At 49.8% G+C, this 19,284-nt stretch overlaps 3 protein-coding genes across 4 annotated transcripts; 2 read left to right on the top strand and 1 right to left on the bottom strand.

Moving 5' to 3' along the window:
- Positions 1–2,704: 2,704 nt before the first annotated feature.
- mcf2b (MCF.2 cell line derived transforming sequence b) lies at positions 2,705–9,646 on the top strand. 2 transcript variants are annotated; one of them, XM_058086754.2, is made up of 26 exons: positions 2,705–2,871; positions 3,186–3,320; positions 3,388–3,504; positions 3,630–3,779; positions 3,841–3,977; positions 4,055–4,169; positions 4,236–4,355; positions 4,435–4,626; positions 4,697–4,888; positions 4,969–5,149; positions 5,253–5,341; positions 5,401–5,501; positions 5,580–5,646; positions 5,789–5,904; positions 5,974–6,043; positions 6,114–6,206; positions 6,272–6,364; positions 6,436–6,561; positions 6,792–6,995; positions 7,063–7,155; positions 7,235–7,304; positions 8,256–8,295; positions 8,584–8,681; positions 8,747–8,871; positions 8,944–9,056; positions 9,143–9,646. In XM_058086754.2, the coding sequence occupies exons 1-26, from the start codon at positions 2,821–2,823 to the stop codon at positions 9,222–9,224; spliced, it is 2,970 nt and encodes a 989-aa protein (XP_057942737.2). In that variant the 5' UTR covers positions 2,705–2,820; the 3' UTR covers positions 9,225–9,646. The 2 variants fall into 2 exon arrangements, with proteins under 2 accessions (XP_057942737.2, XP_057942735.2); XM_058086752.2 differs by having other exon boundaries at positions 8,509–8,681.
- Positions 9,647–9,688: 42 nt separating this feature from the next.
- f9b (coagulation factor IXb) lies at positions 9,689–13,743 on the bottom strand. Its single transcript, XM_058086755.2, has 8 exons — positions 13,594–13,743; positions 12,178–12,347; positions 12,069–12,093; positions 11,872–11,985; positions 11,654–11,785; positions 11,240–11,580; positions 11,016–11,160; positions 9,689–10,329 (listed from the first exon to the last, which is right to left on the bottom strand). Exons 1-8 carry the CDS (start codon positions 13,700–13,702, stop codon positions 9,770–9,772), a joined length of 1,596 nt encoding a protein of 531 aa, XP_057942738.2. The 5' UTR covers positions 13,703–13,743; the 3' UTR covers positions 9,689–9,769.
- Positions 13,744–17,005: 3,262 nt separating this feature from the next.
- LOC131138281 (fibroblast growth factor 13-like) lies at positions 17,006–19,100 on the top strand. The gene is made up of 5 exons (XM_058087085.2): positions 17,006–17,292; positions 17,429–17,539; positions 17,646–17,749; positions 17,960–18,158; positions 18,418–19,100. Exons 1-5 carry the CDS (start codon positions 17,094–17,096, stop codon positions 18,552–18,554), a joined length of 750 nt encoding a protein of 249 aa, XP_057943068.2. The 5' UTR covers positions 17,006–17,093; the 3' UTR covers positions 18,555–19,100.
- The last annotated feature ends 184 nt before the right edge of the window (positions 19,101–19,284 follow it).

Genomic DNA, 19,284 nt, shown 5'->3' with positions numbered 1-19,284 from the left:
AGTAGTCGGCAATTATATCTAGTAAGTTACCTATAGTTGCCTATAGTAACTAACATTAACTAAAAATTAATGACTTACATGAAATTTGTAGTGTCCAAGAGTTTACATGTGGTATCCTAGGTTACTTGTTGTAACTTAGCCGTAGTAATCAATAGTTACTTATAATAACCAGTATTGTCATCCCTCCCTACGTCGTGGTTTGAACATTGCACCTTCACTCTATCGCAGTTTTTCCAAAATTAATGAATTAAGAAATGTTTTGTGGTTGACTACGACCTATTATATAAAAAAAATAAGTGTACTTCATATTCGCCTAAATTAGGCATTCTCACCTCACATTGGGTCCCAAACGCTGATATTATATGGGAACGCATAAAGTAAGATTTGATGAAAAATGAACCCCAGGCTCATACTGGTGGATGGTGGCTCTGTATTCATTTATTCATTCATTCATTTTCTACCGCTTATCCTCACGAGGGACGCAGGGGGTGCTGGAGCCTATCCCAGCTGTCTTCGGGCGAGAGGCGGGGTGCACCCTGGACTGGTGGCCAGCCAATCACAGGGCACATATAGACAAACAACCATTCACACTCACATTCATACCTATGGACAATTTGGAGTGGCCAATTAACCTAGCATGTTTTTGGAATGTGGGAGGAAACCGGAGTACCCGGAGAAAACCCACGGGGGGCATGCACAGGGAGAACATGCAAACTCCACACAGAAATGGCTGAGGGTGGAATTCAGGTTCAGGAAACTCAGGTCTCCTAGCTGTGTGGCCTGCCCGATAACCACTCGTGCAGCCATGTATTCATTTGGTGCTTAGAATTTGAAGTTGTTCCTGTCATACTTTCACATTATTTTTGTTTGTTTCTTTCAGCTTTTTCTTGATTACGCACTCGCCACTGCGGATCTTTTTTGATCCGCATACCGGTTTTGGCTTGAGCCCTTTATATTCCGGATGCCCTTCCTGACGAATACCGATGATGCTTGATAAATCAGAATTACATCTCTGTAATATATGTATGTTTTGCTGATATGTTGAAAATCATCCATTCTCGTCTTCATTCATGGTCACAAGCCACCAGATAGTTGTCCTCGGCTATGCCTGCCAGAAACCCAAATTTTAGCTCTCAGTTCAAAGCACAGAAATCAACTGCTGAGGTGAGATGGCTCAGTTGATTAGTTGAGGTACCGATGTGTAAATGTGTAAATGACAATAAAAAAATACCGTCAGTACTCCGGTACCTTCTCACTTCTCTCTGGCAGTCGACACACTCTGTGAAAACTCATCTCAACTTGAGTGTTGCTGCTTTGAAGCTAAACTTACCATTCAAAATACCCTTTCCTTTGTCTTTTTCTCTAGCACCAAGCATAGCCGCAGCCTGAGTGAGGATAAGCAGCATAGAAAGTGGATGGATGGAGTCTAAGGCCATGTAAAGCCGCCATTAAAATACATCGATGAGACAATAGCCACCACGGGAAGAACACTGTCCAGAAAAAAAAGTGTGAGTCAAATATGTCTTATTTTCTATGATTATATCTACTATATTGGGTAATACAAATGTACAGGTGTTATTTCATGTCTAGAGGGCTCCAATAATTCTAAAAAGCGTCATTAGAAGATCATAAACAGATTTTCACTTATTAATATTCAATCCTACTTGATCCAATTAACCACAATAAAAGGTGGGCTGATGCCCAACCAGTGGTCTGGCATTACGTGTTGGACACTTGGTAATGTGGCATTGGGTATCATCTGTACATGAAATTATTGTGACGGAAGCTTAACTTTATGTTGATCACATTTAGCCACAAGGATTTTTTTTTCATCTGAAGTCATTCCTAGAAATTGTATTATTTTACATCAACGTTTATCTCCACAAATAACCTTTCTTGGACCAATGTGGACTTTCACGGCGTCCCTGGCTGACCACAGTGGACAGATTTAGGACTCCTGTCCGTATGGTGCCAACATGGACGGAACGGCAGCGTCGTGCTAAGCTGTTTATTTCTACGAAGTCTTCACAACGTGCCAGAGATTAGCAACAGCTGACCTTTTCATCTGTGGAGCCTCCGACGGCGTTACAAAACATTTGTAACAACACACAAACAGTCTGATGTTATGTAATTGAGCCGTTAGATGTTTATTCCTCTTTGTTTACTTTTTGACCCCCGCGACCCTCGTGAGGAAAAAGCGGTAGAAAATGAATGCATGAATGAATGAATGAATGAATGAATGTTAGCCTGAATGAATCTATATGGGCCCTGTGATTGGCTGGCGACCAGTCCAGGGTGTACCCCGCCTCTTGCCCGAAGACAGCTGGGATAGGCTCCAGCAGAAAACGAATGGATGGATTGCTGAAGGTTCTTGAACCCCAAAGACTAGGAAGACACACCTGCACAAGGAAGGAGAGATCTGATTGGAGGAGACACAAAAGAGCAGGCCAGACGTAGATGAATAGGACAAGACAGTCCACTAATAAGGAGACACTGGTAAAACAGAACCTTTTTTAGAGCGAGTTGGCTCAAACACTCAAAGTTGGACTCTTCAAATATCTTTATTAAGTCCGTATAGCCATCTAGCGGACATTCCCAACTTCACATAACGTCTTTTCCTTCATTATGTCAGCCTGTCGATGACGTCAGAGTGACGTTTGTGCAGGCAATCTCGACGTCAGGTGAGTGCACGCCACCCTGCCACTGCAGAGGCGCGTGACACTGCGGGGAGGACCGGAGCGCGCCTGCTCGCTCCCGACACCTCGTCCCACTGCGGACTTCCCGGCCCGGACAGAAAGAACCGGAACCGAGAAAGCAGCGATGGCAGAGTCAAAACCGCCGTGGGGGTTCCCGCGTCTGCGCCGTGCTGCGGTAAGCACCGGGCGCGGGAGGGGGAGGGGGGGGGGGGGCAGAAGAAGATGCTGCGACACACTTTAAAAAGTGTGCGTGTGAACAGTGTGTGTGTGCATGTGAGGCTGCTGTGTAATGTTGTGCTATGCTACATGCTAACGACGATGTGTGTGTGTGTGTCTTATGGCAAGGTCAGTGTGTGCGCGTGTGACGATGTACACAGAAGAGCGCACGTGTTACAGTGAAAGATGAAATCTGATTGGTCTTCATGAGGGCACCCAACAAGACTTTAAGGGTGGTCACATGATGTATGTTGACTCCTCCCCCTTTGCCAGACTTCCTTTCCAGGCAATTTGCACTTGGTCCTGGTGCTCCGCCCCTCCACCTTGTTAGGCTCCGCCCCTAGCCCATCGTCAAGCACTGACCTGGGCTTCCGCTTCAGCCAGGATGACTTCCTGTTCAAGATGCCGGTAAGGCGGAGTCGTCACCACGTACAGTACACGTGCGCCATCATGCTACATGGGAACGTGTCGGCAGGTGGTGATGCTACGCTCGGTGGGCGACCTGCTGCGCTACATCGATGACAACCGCTTGACGTCGGAGTTGTGCAGCAATGTGGAGCGATGTCGCAGTGACTGGATCGTGCTGCGCTCGGTAAACGTGATCGTTTGTGACGACTATTCATAGTGTGTGTGCTAGCATAAACACGTGTGGACAGTGGACGCGCTAGTCTCACAGGACGTGTGTGTGTGTGTGCGTGTGTGTGTGTGTGTGTGCAGGCCATTGAGACGTTCGCAGTGACGGTGAAGGAGGTCGCACAACTGTTGCAAGGTTTCGGCTCCGAGTTGTCTGACGGTGAACTTCCTGACGAGGCCAACGCCATCGACTTTCTCCTGCGCTCGCACACGCAGCGATACCGCCAGATGAAGGTCTGTGTGTTGTTTCTTTTGTTGTTGTGTTGTTGTTATTTTGTTGTTGTTGTTGTTTTAGGACGACATTCGAGGGGTGCTGAAGGAAGGACGCCTCCTGATGGACAACCTGGAGACACTAAAAGTGTCCAAGAGGGCCGGGGGGGAGCAGGACGAGGATGAGGAGGACATCCAAGCAGACATGGACACAGTTCAAAGGTCAGGGTTTTTTCTACAGAAAGCAGACGTTTAAAATGACGTGAGATTGTGTGTGTGTGTGTGTGTGTGTGTGTCAGGCTGCTGTCTCAGCTGCGAGACATGGAGGAGGCCTTTGATGGTTTCTTTGACAAGCACCACCTGAAGATGCAGCAGTACCACCAGCTCATCCTCTACGAGAGCAGCTTTCAGCAGGTGTGTGTGAGCCGTGCGTGCCGCCGTCCACGCTCACGCTGCTACGTCCTGCGTTTGTGTTTGTAGATGGAAGAGGAACTGGAGAAGATCTCAGCTGAGGAGAAGGCCATCTTGTCAGTGGGAAGCACGCTGATGCATGCTGAACAGCTGCTCAAAGATCTCCACACGCTGGACCAGCGAGCACAGGTCCACTTTAGGACACGTTGGGGCATCATCGCAGTACTTTGTGGGACTCCCACTGACGAGGAGATGTGTGTGTGGGCAGGAAGCGATGGCACGCGCCCAGGTGATGCTCCTGCACGGCCACCAGCTAGCGGCCAGCCATCACTACGCCCTGGCGCTCATCATTCAGCGCTGCAATGAGCTGCGACATCACTGTGATGTCATCACCAGCGGCGTGCGCGGCAAGCGTGCATCACTCACCCGCTCTCGTGACCTGCTGCTCCGCCTGGACGAGGTTGCCGCCACACGTCCACATCTGCTGGTATGTGTCACGTGTCCGATCGTGCGTTATTATGTGTGTGTAGGCGCTGCGCTGGTGTGACGAGGGAGCGTACCTGCTGGCCAGTCAGATGGTGGACAAGTTCCAGACTAGAGAAGGTGCTCAGGAAGCCTTGCACTACCTTAGCTGCCACCAGGAGAGGGCGCCACCTGTGCTGAAGAACAAGCAGGACCTCCTCAGCCTGGAGTTTGAGGCAGTCCTCACACCCCAGTTGCAGGTAGTGCCCCTCAGTGCAACCCCCTGCCCCCCCCCACACACACATGCACTTCCTGTCTAATGACACAACTGTGCTGTCAGGATCAGATCTCCATGGTGATGGACAAGATGACCTCCATGCAGGCCATGATCCGAAACAGGGAGCAGTGTCTGAGGAAGCTGGCCGACGTGCGGGTCAGACCCATCCAGCTGGTGGCACCGCGGCCCGAAGCCGACCCGACTCTTCAGCGCTGCAAGTCTCCCCTCTTCTCACCCAAACATGGTAGCCCCCTTCTCATGGCCCCGCCCTCCACACGTATCGTCATAGGGAGGAAACCTGCGGCAAAACGGACGACTGCGGCTTCTCATTCTGGTTCTATCGGCAGGCATGGACTTTAACCTCCTCAACTCCAAGTTCTCCTTTGACCTTCTTCCTGGAAAGAGAACCTCCAGAAGGAACAGTAGCCAGCGCAAGGTGAGCGTACGTGTGTGTGTGTGCGTGTGCATGAATTAATAAATGTCATGTGACATCAGATTGAGGTGATGCACGACTACCAAGGCAACCGCAGCTCTCTGTATGGCCCCGCCCCCGACACCGACTCAGAGGCGGAGGACAATCCTGAACAAGTCACACGGTATGTAAAGGTCCTCCTGACCATCGAGGTCAAGGGTCAGGGTGGGAGTCACTCAGGGTGTTGATTTCAACTCTGCAGTCATGTCATGAAGGAACTGATCTACACGGAGAAGATCTACGTGGACGAGCTCCTCGCCGTCCTGCTGGTGAGCATCTTCATGCGCACACACACGACATGGCCAAGAAGTGAGTTCGTACGCATCATTCCCTTTCTTGTCCGTGTCTACCATCCTGTTTTCCATCCCTTGTCCTCGTGTCCCGTCCTGGGTCCTCGTGTCCCGCTATCAGGGTTACCGAGCCGAAATGGAGGACCCGTCCATGTCTCATCTTCTTCCTCCGCTTCTTGTCAGTCAGAAAGACATTCTGTTTGGCAACATGCCAGAAATTTACCAGTTTCACAGCAGGTGAGCTCACTTCCTTCTCACCTGACACCTGTGACACCTTCACCCTTCAGCTTCTCCGTCTGCTTCCAGAATCTTCCTGCAGGATCTACAGCGTTGCCTGGAATCACCAGAGAGGGTGGGGGAGTGCTTCCTCCTGCGGGTGAGGAAAAGAAGAGACACTTTTCTCCTGTGGGGGGTGCTGGGGATGAAGAACGTGTGTGTGTGTGTAGAAGGAGAAGTTCCAGGTGTATGAACGCTACTGCCAGAACAAGCCTCGCTCCGAGTCGCTCTGGAGACAGTGCTCTGACTCCGCCTTCTTCCAGGTGTGTGCACGTCTTCCTGCCGTGAATGTGTGCTTGCGCGTCTCATCAAGCATGTCTCCCTGTAGGAGTGCCAGAAGAAGCTGGAGCACAAGCTGGCCTTGGACTCGTACCTCCTGAAACCTGTCCAGCGCCTCGCCAAGTACCAGCTCCTCCTCAAGGTTGGTTCTGCTCTGCACGCGCTCACACGCACATCAGCTGACAGGAAGTGATCAGCTGTCCTCGTCTTCAGGAGCTTCTCAAGCACTGCACACAGCTGCAGTACCGAACGCAACTGCAGGAGGCGCTAGACTGCATGCTGGACCTGCTGAAGTTCGTCAATGACTCCATGCATCACACCGCCATCACCGGATACCAGGTAGCTGTCAATCAATCACACTACATGCTCACAGCGAAGTTGTGTAATCCTCCTGTAGTCCACAAGGGGAGACATTTTTCATCCATCATTACTTCCTGTCTTATTCCATGAAATTCCAAAACAAGGTGGTGCACACACACACACACACACACACACAAACACTGTACACGGTTGCTAAGCTGTTAACGTGTGATGAACAGCGCGATGGCGTGACGTCAGCCATGTTTCAGGGTGACCTCGGCGGCCTGGGTCGCGTGCTGCTGCAGGGCGGCTTCAGTGTGTGGATCAGCCACAAGAGGGCGGCGGTGCTGGCCCGGTTCAAGCCCATGCAGAGACACGTCTTCCTGTACGAGCGCGCTCTACTCTTCTGCAAGCGGCGGGACGACGACGCACAGGAGCGCACGCCCGTCTACAGCTTCAAATCCTGCCTCAGGGTGAGTCACCTGGCCGAGCTCATCTCATCAGGTGAGAGCGTTAAAAGAGAAACATGTTGTCATTCAGATGAGCTCCATGAAAGTGACAGAGAACGTCAAAGGAGATGCCAAGAAGTTTGAAATGTGCGACACCCGAGGACACGAAGTCTACGTCCTGCAGGTTTACCTTTTATTAGTCACGTGCACTAGAACATTAGAACATTAGAAACAGTCTGGTTTAAATATGTGTGTGTGTGCAGGCCACAAGTGTGGAGGTGAAGGTCACTTGGCTTAGAGAGCTTGGAAAGATCATCAGTCAACAGCAGAAAGGTTTTTATTTCTATTGACGAGCGTTTTACTGTACATTCATTCATTTCTATACCGCTTATCCTCACGAGGGTCGTAGGTATGCTGGAGCCTATCCCAGCTGTCTGACGAGAGGAACACCCTGGACTGGTTGCCAGCCAATCACAGGGCACATATAGACAAACAACCATTCACACTCACATTCATACCTATGGACAATTTGGAGTGGCTAATTAACCTAGCATGTTTTTGGAATGTGGGAGGAAACCGGAGTACCCGGAGAAAACCCACGCATGCACGGGGAGAACATGCATCCACACAGAGATGGCCGAGGTGGGAATCGAACTATAGTTGCCTGCGCGCTAACCACAGTGCAGCCACACAACTCTTCTGACAGAGAGTTAAGCACGCTAGCCAGCAGGCTAACGGACGCCGCTCCCAACCTACTGACCAGCAAGGTTCACGTAACATTGTAGCGTCGAGCGATAAGCCAGCTGGCATCCATTACATGACAGTTTCCTAACAACCGGATTCCAGGATGCGTCGTGGAAGATGAGAGTCAACAGCAGGATGGTGGAAACAAAATACAGAGGGAGAAAAACTAAGTCGGACAATGCAGTTGAACTAAGCGGAGAGGAATTCCAGCTATCTCAGAAAAAGAACTTCAACGTGTGGAGAATTGACGTTGTCCTGAAGAGTACCATCCCGCTCCCATTCCTCACACAACCGGAAGCAGGTAGAGGAAACACAAAGATGGGGCGAGTGTAAGTAAAAGTAAGGACCAGAAAATATGCAACGCAAATTCCTGGTTTTCCCAGAAGTCTTCCACAGCAAAATTCCCATTGAAATGAATGTCATTTTTCCACATTTCTCAACCGATTCACAACATTCCAGCATCAAAATATTTAAAATAACCAAAAATTTCCACTTTTACACATTTTCCTCACTGTTCTTCTTTGTTGTTATTTATTCCAGAACAAGATGCTTGTGTGTCAGAGCCCCTCAACTCTGACAGGTGAGCCTCCACGCACTGTGCGCCTAATAGCGTTGTTACTTCCTGTTTAAAATTCCCTTCGCCTGCTGCATGACCGACCCATCACATTCCCATGGAACTCAATGTGACTGGTGCACGTTTCCATACGTTTTACGACTTGTGACGTGTCGTTTGTCGTGTGTTGCTTGTGCCTGTGTGTGTGTGTGTGTGTGTGTGTGTGTGTGTACTGTTCAGTGCGTCTGAGGTGTGTGTCTCGTGGGGCAGAGCCTCGTCGGGAGGCTGCTCAGCGTGTCTTCCTGTTACTCACAGCTCGTCGGCCAAAAGCCACCCGCACCCGAGCAGATGGGAGGTGTCTGTGCACACAAGCCCCGCCCACTCTGACCCTGTGGTTCACTCACCTCGACGCGGTGAGTCTCCGACACACGAGGCTGCGATGCCAGCTTCCGTCATTGAAGACGTTTCTTGCCTGCAGGTTGGCCCGTCGCCGCCCACTCCGTGGCCATCTGTGACGGCCTGGAGGACTGGGGGGCCACGGATCTGTCCACACTGTCAGACTCTGAGGAGGACGAGGATGAGGAAGACCAGCCCGCCCCGCTGGTCAGACAAGTTGTCATGAAGAAGACAGGATGTGTTGGATGATGTCACGTGACCTCACCTCTGTTGCTGCAGGTCGCAGGCCGGTACCGGGTCCTGGTGGCCAGCAGTATGGCCAGCAGTGATGACATCATCTTTAACTGTGGTGATGTCATCCAGCTGATGCACGAGGACACGTCAGGAATGTGGTAAGTGCCTATGACAGACGGACTTCCTGTGTGGCGTCCACGGTGTACTTTCTTTCATGTGTGTGTGTGTGTGTGTGTGCTCGCAGGCTGGTGCGGAACGTAAGCCGTGGCGAAGAGGGGCGTGTCCTGTCTGAGGACCTGCACAGGATTCTGGGAGAGACATGCTGAGAGCCGATCATAGCAGAGACATCTTCACGCCAAAGCACAACATCAGCGATGCCATCACCATCATCATCGTCATCACCAACAGGAAGTCTTCATCTGCCAAACGGTTAGCGTAGCACGTTAGCTTTCTTTCCGCTTGTGTTTGTGATGTAATAGTTCAACGGGGCAGGGTGTGTTTGAGTCGTGGACGACGCTTCACAAGTGCCTTAAACGTGACGGCCAGCAGGGGGCCCCACGCAGGGGGGCGTGAGAAATTCGAGCCTTCATGGCGGGAATCCTCAAATGTGACATTTCAGACTTGATGATATCGCCAGGATTTAGACTCATACCCCAGCCTGCGGCTCATCTTGGCACTTTGTTGTTCTTTTCAACGCTGGCTCTAGGAATTTCACAATAAAAGCACACAATGACTTCCTGTCACATGACATGTGTGTGTTTGCGTGTGTAGGCAGACCCTGACACGTTGATAGATGCCTTCATGTTTGTTTATTGTTTGTAATATTTCAGACTGCGTGGACAGGATGAAGGTTATGAAGAACAGGAAGTGGTCAGGCATGCAATTTGATGCCTGTGGTGCCGCTGATCCAGCGATAGTAGCGGGAAAGGCGCGTGTAGATACCGTACTTGCCGTCTGTGGCACACCCCTCTCCCCAGCTGACAATGCCGGTCAGGAACCACGTGTCTTGGTATTTGGTGGCGTGTGGACCCCCGCTGTCCCCCTGGCACGAGTCCTTGCGCTTGTTCTGGAAGCCGGCGCAGAACATGAAGCGTGTGATCTTCTGGCCGCTGCTCTGCTTGCACTCGGTACGGTCCACAAAGGGAACCTCCACCTTCTGTAGTTTGGTGGCCTGAAGTCCTCCGGAGTTGAGGACCCCCCATCCGCTCACCAGCGAGGTGCTGGTGTCCTGTAGGATGTTCTCGGTGAACTCTTTAGGTCCGAGGCAGATGGGCCGGCGCTGCCGAGACAGCTCCACAGGGCTGGCCAGCTTCAGCAGAGCCACGTCATGGTTGTACGGTGACTTCTGGAAGTTGTAAAGTGGGTGCACGTGCTCCTCGGCCACCTCGTAGTCTCGCTCTGGACCCTCCACCACTTGCACGTCGTGCTCACCTGAGATGGAAATACATTGGTACCTTGGTTAACATCCACTCCGATGAACACGTTTGTCAATGAACAACCAAAATTTATGGTCAAAGTTTGCCCCCCTGGCTGCACGGCGGTTAGCACGCAGGCCTCACAGCTAGGAGACCCAAGTTCAATTCCACTCGCGGCCATCTCTGTGTGGAGTTTGCATGTTCTCCCCGTGCATGCGTGGGTTTTCTCCGGGTACTCCGGTTTCCTCCCACATTCCAAAAACATGCTAGGTTAATTGGCCACTCCAAATTGTCCATAGGTATGAATGTGAGTGTGAATGGTTGTTTGTCTATATGTGCCCTGGGATTGGCTGGCCACCAGTCCAGGGTGGACCCCGCCTCTGATCATCAGTCAACAGCAGAAAGGTTTTTATTTCTATTGACGAGCGTTTTACTGTACATTCATTCATTTTCTATACCGCTTATCCTCACGAGGGTCGTGGGTATGCTGGAGCCTATCCCAGCTGTCTGACGAGAGGAACACCCTGGACTGGTTGCCAGCCAATCACAGGGCACATATAGACAAACAACCATTCACACTCACATTCATACCTATGGACAATTTGGAGTCACCAATTAACCTAGCACAGTGTACACAGTATACTTATTGAAGTACTGACAGAAGTATTCCATTTGAACACCAGAGAAGAGCTGTTGGCTCACCCGCTCGAACAAAGAAGTTGTGTCCAGACTGTTTGGCCTGAACCACGCAGTGTGCTGCAGTGATGACCCACGTGGAACTGAGCAGAGAACCACCACAGAACACTTCTGCTAACTGGAGCGAGTCCGAGTGGGACATGAGGGCCACCTGCGTGACCACACACACACACACACGGGTGTAAGCGAGTACTTCAGGGGGTGGAGTCGCGGAGGCGGTGATGTCATACCTGCCAAGGAACTTCCCCGGCGATGACCTCTCGTCCTCCCACGATCCTCTGGTCGCTGTTCTTCTGTGCCGTGATGGAAGGAAGCGTGGGGAAGAAGGATGCCAGAGATGCTTGTGTGCTCTCGCCGGACGCTGATCTCACTGATCGACCTTTGACATCTGACCCCAGTGAAGCGTTGACCTCCAGTGTTTGGTTTGTGTCAAGGTTGTAGTCGTAATTGAGCCACTCTTCCGGGATGATCTCATCCTCTTCAACGCTGGAGTTGCTGGGTGCGGTGTACGTCCTGTTGGACGTGCGCGGTGTCTGAGTGGAGCCTACACCCTTACCGCAGCTGAATTCTCCTGTCCAAGATGACAAGCTCCGTCCTCATAATGGCCGCCGCTTGTGTGTGTGTGCGTGTGTGTGTGTTTTCACCTGTCGGCTCACAAGTCTTCAAGTCATCTCCAAGTCTGTATCCGAGTGCACAGCGGCACAGTGCACGCCCCGCCTCCATCACGCAGAAGTGTGAGCACCCCCCATTGTTGATGGAGCACTGCTTGTTGAGCTCTGCGTTGCGAACACACTCACATGGGTATGACACTGTGTGCATGTGTGTATTTGTGGGTGTGTGTGCACACGCTCAGCACACTTACCAAACTCACAGTTTTTGCCGCCAAAGTTTTCATTACACCAGCAGACGTACGAATTGACGCCATCTTGACACACGCCGTCATTCTGGCAAGGGGGGGGCTGGCACTGGTCACCATCTGTGCACATGCACCATACACACACATACACACATGAACACACACAATCCACACTGACGGCAAACATGCAGCCAGCATCTCACCAACGTATCCCGCCCAGAATTCCATCTGGAAGCAAGGAGGTAGTTAAAGAAGCCTTGATGACATCATCACTCTGGGTGTGTACCTGTGTGTGTGTATGTGTGCACGCACAGTTTTCTCCTCGTTCTCAAACACCTCCCTGGCCTCCTCAAGGTTGCACGTCTCTTCCCGGCACTCACGCTCCAGGTTGCCCACCAGCACCTCCTCAAGGTGGCCGCTGTTGTACCTGCGCTGACGTTGCAGCACGCCGTGCGCCGTCTGCTGTGAGACAAAGACGCCGCCTGCGACGACACCCACAGGATGTCTGCTTTATTCTTTACTCTTAGGCCCTGTCCACAAGAGAATGCTCTTGGAATTTTCTTTTTTTTGGGGGGGGGGTTGAAAAAAAGTCGCAGCCACACTGTAATATATACTGAGTGAAAACCATGTAATGCACTGGGTACACCGGTGTGTGGACTTTGAACATACACGTGGTAGCACATGATACACCAAACCATAGAAGAAGAAGTCCGTCGTCTTCCGCTTTCCAAGGCTCGTCTTAGGATAAGTTGAATTACTTCTGCATCATTGCAAAATGCTCTATTTTCTTCCACGGGGTTTACTGCTTTTATAGCAGTCTTCCAATAATACCCTGATATCATCCTGTAGAACCCTTACATCTTTGCATACTGCTCTGTTCTTCTATAAGGTTTTTAGCTTCCTTAAGAACAGCCCACAAAGGCAGCATTATTGTCTTCCAATAATACCCTGATATCATCCTGTAGAACCCGGACATCTTTGCATACTGCTCTGTTCTTCTATAAGGTTTTTAGCTTCCTTAAGAACAGCCCACTAAGGCAGCATTATTGTCTTCCAATAATACCCTGATATCATCCTGTAGAACCCTAACATCTTTGCATAAAGGTCTGTTCTTCTATAAGCTTTTTAGCTTCCTTAAGAACAGCGCACAAAGGCAGCATTATTGTCTTCCAATAATACCCTGATATCATCCTGTAGAACCCTAACATCCTTGCATAATGCTTTGTTTTCTTCTATTGATTTTTTAGCTTCCTTAGGAGCAGCGTGCAAGGCAGCAATGTCTTCCAGTAATACCCTGATATCATCCTGTAGAACCTTGTTATAATTCCATCATGCTGTGTTTTCTTCTATTGGGTTTTTACCTCTTTAAGTCTGTGTTTTCATCTTACAACTCTTTGATTTCTTCCATAATGTTTGTGATATCATTATGGACTTCCATCATCCTTTCATAGAATGTAGTATCTGCTTACTGAAAACAATATATCCATCCTTATATTTGTAGAATCCTGCACTGTTTGTGACTGCAGACTATTTATGTTCATTCATATTCTTCCTTTTTCAAAAAATACCAGGTCACCCAGAACGCTGACTGAGCCTCTGTAACGATAATATACTCTGCCGTTTTGACCTGAAAACGTTTCCATGATGGCCCCTTATTTTGACGACAAACAATGGCACAGAATGACATCAAATAATGTCTTTAAGAGGGTCATCCCCTGACCCACTCACCTGTGTTTGCCACCGTGGCGCCGGAGTACAGTACAAGTGTTTGGGAAAGGACCAGGGCCGCCAAACACGCGGTCGCCATCTTGAATCTGCTTCCCTCACTTCCACACATGACTCCAAAGTACAACAACACTGTTTACACTGTCTGTGTGTGTGTGTGTGTGTGTGTGTGTTATTTGCCAAGCAGATTTGGTCACATGCTTTACACAACGACGAGAAGCACTACAGCTAATGTTGAATAATGTTAATTATTCTTCATTCATCTTTATTAATATTCAATATTGATCCTTATTGTTCATTGTTCATGAGTGTTCATTATACCTACCATTCCAGTCCAGGCTGTACCCCGCCTCTGGCACAAAGTTAGCTGGGATAGGCTCCAGCATACCTGTAACACAAGTGAGGATAAGTAGCATAGAAGATGGATGGCTGAATAATGTTCATTGTTTATTAATGTTCATTCAGTGTTGCTGTTTGAGTATCCACATGGTCAGACGTGCAGGGGGTCAAATCAAACACCCCCTAAGACACCTTGATTTCTGTGTGTGTGTTTTTATTGATGTTTGGCTCATTTGCTGAGTCAGCGTGTGCCTTCATTGGACGCATGAGATGACCCCTTTGGGAATTGGAATCACCTCCATCGTTGTGGTCCTGATGCTGACTCCTCCTCCTCGTCTTCGTGGACCAATAAGAGGCCTCCTGACATGACAACAAGTCAAATAAATAATCCTGTCGTCATGGATACCATACAGGACATTGTGCTCACGCCTCAAGCCGTGTTGACAGTCACCATGAGTGGGAAAACAAGACGAGAAGACGGTGTCAAAGGTCAGTGTCCATCTTTATATACAATGATGACTTTCAGCTGTTAATGAACAGAAGATTTTCGTTTCACTTTCATTTTCATGTCATTTCCAAGAGCCTTCACATGCACGCTCACTCATTCACTCTGTTACTGGATGGAGTGCATCCAGATACTATCATAGCATAAATTCACCATAACATGAATGAAATCTATGGACTAGCAATGTGGAAGAAGGCGAAGGAGGTACAGTATGTATACCAGGAGATACTCCTCCTAAAACACAACACACACACACACAGCAGTGGGAGGTGAAAGGTCACAAGTAGATAAATATTCTGGTTGGGTCATGTCTTTGTGAGGCTACTTGTTGCTAGGCAAAATTGATGGCGCTCAATTATACCAATGAACAAAAGTCATAAGTCAGTCACGCCTACTATACAGTTTGAGTTTGGGGTCTAATGCTGCCACCTGCTGGATGTGGAGTGGCACTGCTCCTAATGTAAATACAGTAGTGGACACACAATGTCATGTTTGATTATTGGCTCATATAGCAGCTTATGACTACTGTCATGTTTGATTGCAGCATACTTACACCTCAACATCTAGTTACTATGTACACTTAGTCTACTGGCCACTACTTATGTACACTTACTTATAGTCACCTGTCATCCTACACTACAAGTTACCACTAACTCCACTGCCTATCCCAGCTGTCTTGGGGTGAGAGGCGGGGTACACCCTGGACTGGTGGCCAGCCAATCCCAGGGCACATATAGACAAACAACCATTCACACTCACATTCATACCTATGGACAATTTGGAGTGGCCAATTAACCTAGCATGTTTTTGGAATGTGGGAGGAAACCGGAGTACCCGGAGAAAACCCACGCATGCACGGGGAGAACATACAAACTCCACACAGAGATGGCCGAGGGTGGAATTGAACACGGGTCTCCTAGCTGTGAGGCCTGCGTGCGCACCGCTCATCCAGCAACAATTCAAAACATAGGAAATATTCATATTTGATTTTTAGGAGTGAGCATGCCTTGATTGTCATGAACATGCAAAACGTTCATGTGAAACTTTTTAGGGTGCTGAGTGTGATATATTTATCTGTGTGCTCAGCACTTTTAGATGTGCACTCTGCAAAGTGTGTGTAATGGAGGGGTGGTGCTCATCTCTGAGTATGATATAGTATAATGTGCTATTATGGGATGGATGTATGTGATTCATCTGGCAGACAAAGTCACTGAGAACATTCCGGGCTCTGTCTATTTTCTGCAGCCCCTCTATGTGTGTGTATGACAACCATGTTTAGGGTCAGTGGGGGGGGGGGGGGTGCTAGGTGCTGTGATTTGGGAATGTGTCCTGCTGATGAATGATTGATGAAGCTGCTGAGGCTTTAATGGCCGCTAATGTTGTCTAATGGATCCAAAGCCTTGGAGACTCTCAACATCCGTCCTTCCTGCTACTTTGGTGGAGCACAGCAAACAGGAAGTGTCAAACACTCTGGAGCTCCATGGACGCAGCATGAGTTTCCCTCTACGCAGATCCACCTCAGGTAGGATGCTTGTGGGAAGAAAGTTAGGACGGCTATAGAGCAAGGCAGGAATGTTGATGATGTTCTAGAAGTTTTGACTTGGTGGCTCCCTTTTGGGCTGAGGAGGAAGGAGGGCAGAGTCGGTGCAGAATGCTCCCTCCTTCCTCCTTATGGAGGACAGAGTCAGAGCGGAGCATGTCCTCCTTGCTGCTGATCCAGCTAATGGCTCAGGAATGTCCTAAGACCTAAGGTCGTCCTGGCTGTCCAACCAGGAGACATCTGAGCAGATCCAGGACACACTGGACAGCCTGGGAACTTCTCGGTGTCCCTTTATGGAGACACATGGAGGGAAAGTCTGGATGGACGGATGTGGTCTGTGAGAAGTTGTCACACAGTCGTCCTGGACATGAAAGGCGGGTGGTCTTCTTCAATGATTATGTTGTCATAGCAACAGATGAACGCATGACGAACAGGAAGTTAGCAGGTTGTGTGTGTGTGTGTGTGTGTGTGTGTGTACGTCAGTGACCAGGTCATGACCTCAGGCGTGTTCGTCACTTTCTCCTGTCTCCCCGCCTCCTCTGTCATGCTGCATTCATCTTGTGTGTGTGTGGGGGGGCACGTGCGTGTGCGTGTGAGCTTCTTGCAGCACCTCTGCACCAAAACAACACAGCCCATCCCCCTCAAAGGTCCCCCCCTCCATCTTACTTCTCACACACGCACACACACACAGAGGGCTGCAGGTGGCATTTTTTTTATGAAAGGCGCTTTTTTTCATTGACAAACATCAGTGTGTTTGGATTGTGTGTGTGTGTGTGTGTGTGTGTGTTAGGGGGAATTGCGCAGCTGCAGTAGGCACCCCTCACAGACACACACACACACACACACACACACACACACACACACACACACGCACACACCTGTTCAGAGGCTGTTGAGTCGCCATTCGGACCAGAAGTGGATCAGGACGTCCACCGGGCTGCGGGGCGTCGCCTTGTCTGCGTGGAAGAGGGAACAGGGGAGGGGGGCGGCGGGATGGGGTCGTGGGGGTGGGGGCGTTTTTATCGGACGCATTTGATGACTTTTTTGGACTTGAGGACCTGACGTGTGACGTGAACGCCCCTCACCAACCCACCCCCCCTTTCTCTTTCTGGGGGGGTCATGTCGCGCGCGGCCGCCATCGCCAGCTCGCTCATCCGCCAGAAGCGGCAGGCGCGTGAACGCGAGAAGGCGACCACGTGCCGCGGTGGCGGGAGTCCGAGCAAGGGCGCCAACGAGCACGAGTCCAGCCCGCTGAGCGTCTTCTCGCGTGTCAAGTTGTTTGGCTCGAGGAAGAAGAGGAAGAGGAGGCGACCACCAGGTGTGACGTCATCATCATCTGTGTGAAGGGGGCGTGGCACTTCATCATCATCTTCATGCTTCACGTATTGTTGTCAACGGCATGTGATCCCGCGAGTGCCTGTGTTTATAATGGCCGTCTCCCAACCCCCCCACAGAGCCCCAGCTGAAGGGCATTGTGACGCGGCTGTGCAGTCGTCATGGCTACCAGCTGCTGATGGAGCCTGATGGAAGCGTCCATGGCACCAAAGAAGAAGACAGCGCCTACGGTACATAACACAAACTTACAGCAGCCTATTCATTTTGTGTGTGCGTGTGTGTGCGTGTGTGTGTGTGTGTGTCCGGAGCTCATCGTGTGTGTTTGTGTTTCTATAGCCGTGTTCAACCTGATCCCTGTGGGTCTTCGTGTGGTGGCCATCCAGGGGGTCCAAAGTAAACTGTACCTGGCCATGAACAGCGAGGGCTTCCTCTACACTTGTGTACGACATCACACATTCACATACACAAGAAATATTCACAGATCACATTTTCAAAAATGGTTCCATTTCTCGGCTCAACCAGCCTAGCATCCTCAGCCACTTGATATTCTAGGGAGGAGCTGGTTGCCATAGAGACACAGGAATAAGGAAATGCAAATATCACTGCAGTCTTCATTTGCAGGTCACATGACTTGACGCTTGTGTCCACAGGAGCACTTCACCCCCGAGTGCAAGTTCAAGGAGTCGGTGTTTGAGAACTACTATGTAACCTACTCGTCCATGCTGTACCGCCAGCAGGCGTCCGGCCGGGCCTGGTACCTGGGCCTCAACAAGGAGGGCGCAATCATGAAGGGCAACCACGTGAAGAAGAACAAAGCTGCAGCACACTTCATACCCAAACCCCTCAAAGGTAAAGTGGACACAGCCACTCCATTAGGCACACCATTCAATGACAGCATTCGTGACTTGGTGTACCTTATCAACTGGCCGTTTTTGCCTCTAGGGGCACCCTGTATTGTACAATGCACCGTATATGTTAAGCTAGTCTTTAAACTTCAGAATTAATGGAATTCTTGCTGCAGCACAAAAAAGTCATATGTTAGCCATACAAAATGAATAGGGTTCTTCCTTGTTTGTGTGTGTGTGTGTGTGTGTGTGTGTGTGTGCAGTGGCCATGTACAGAGAGCCGTCCCTCCACGACCTGACAGAGCTGTCACGCTCGGGCAGCGCAACGCCCACAAAAAGTCGCAGTGCTTCAGCTATACTTAACGGCGGGAAGACGCCCAGCAGCAATGACCTATCCTAGCCCCCTGGATTCATCCCGCCCTCCACCATGCACACACACACAGATCTCAGGCTGACACACCCGCCCGTCAGGCCGGCAAACGGAAGTGGGAGGAGTTTGAAGGAGCCACTGTGACGTTAATAGAGGAGAGACAATCAAAGTTGACTCAGTTGAGAGTCGCACACTCAGACTGTTAGCACAACCAAAAAGTCTGCTTGGAAACCGCGCCACGACGGCCATGTTTACACTGAAGTTCCTTGTACACGTACGAGGTCATGACCTTTGCTTGCATGCATGCGTGCGTGCATGTTTGTCCTTTTGAATAAGTTGTCTCAAAACACTTTAGCAGGTCTTGTTTCTTGTTCTTGTTGCATGGGCGCTTGCTGACCTCTGCTTTCTGTAGCAGCATGCTTTCTGCTCGCACACGCTCTTCCACCAGAGGGTGCTAGAGAACCAATAGGGCCAAACCACAACACTAGTGATTGGACCAATAGGAAGCAGCGGAACATGAATGGACCAATGGGAGCACACTTTCTTGTTTGGACTGAATAAACTTTCTAGACAAGTCTCTGTTGATAAAGTATTTATGTTAAAGTTGTGTAACACGAAGTAAAACAGTATATAAAGTGCAACAGTAGAAACAACGTTACTAAGAACTAAGCGAGACAATTTGTGTACAAATTGTGTGTGAATGCTGAAGAGCAGCTGAAATGAAATCCTGTTTAGAAAATATGGATTAACAGAGTGGAAT

This window comes from Doryrhamphus excisus, linkage group LG21 (genome assembly GCF_037039965.1).
Source record: "Doryrhamphus excisus strain RoL-2023G ecotype Guam linkage group LG21, RoL_Dexc_Guam_v1.1, whole genome shotgun sequence".
Classification (NCBI taxonomy): Eukaryota; Metazoa; Chordata; class Actinopteri; order Syngnathiformes; family Syngnathidae; genus Doryrhamphus; species Doryrhamphus excisus.
The sequence above is the reverse complement of the archived record's forward strand: the minus strand, read 5'-3'. Positions and strand labels throughout refer to the sequence as shown.

Coding starts and splice junctions, on each gene's coding strand:
- mcf2b (XM_058086752.2), top strand. CDS start 2,821: ATGGCAGAGTCAAAACCGCCGTGGGGGTTCCCGCGTCTGCGCCGTGCT. Junction 3,321..3,387: donor ACTTCCTGTTCAAGATGCCG/GTAAGGCGGAGT, acceptor ACGTGTCGGCAG/GTGGTGATGCTACGCTCGGT. Junction 8,682..8,746: donor GGTTCACTCACCTCGACGCG/GTGAGTCTCCGA, acceptor TCTTGCCTGCAG/GTTGGCCCGTCGCCGCCCAC.
- f9b (XM_058086755.2), bottom strand. CDS start 13,702: ATGTGTGGAAGTGAGGGAAGCAGATTCAAGATGGCGACCGCGTGTTTG. Junction 11,986..12,068: donor ATTCTGGGCGGGATACGTTG/GTGAGATGCTGG, acceptor GCATGTGCACAG/ATGGTGACCAGTGCCAGCCC. Junction 10,330..11,015: donor CAACTTCTTTGTTCGAGCGG/GTGAGCCAACAG, acceptor TTTCCATCTCAG/GTGAGCACGACGTGCAAGTG.
- LOC131138281 (XM_058087085.2), top strand. CDS start 17,094: ATGTCGCGCGCGGCCGCCATCGCCAGCTCGCTCATCCGCCAGAAGCGG. Junction 17,750..17,959: donor AGGGCTTCCTCTACACTTGT/GTACGACATCAC, acceptor TTGTGTCCACAG/GAGCACTTCACCCCCGAGTG. Junction 18,159..18,417: donor CATACCCAAACCCCTCAAAG/GTAAAGTGGACA, acceptor GTGTGTGTGCAG/TGGCCATGTACAGAGAGCCG.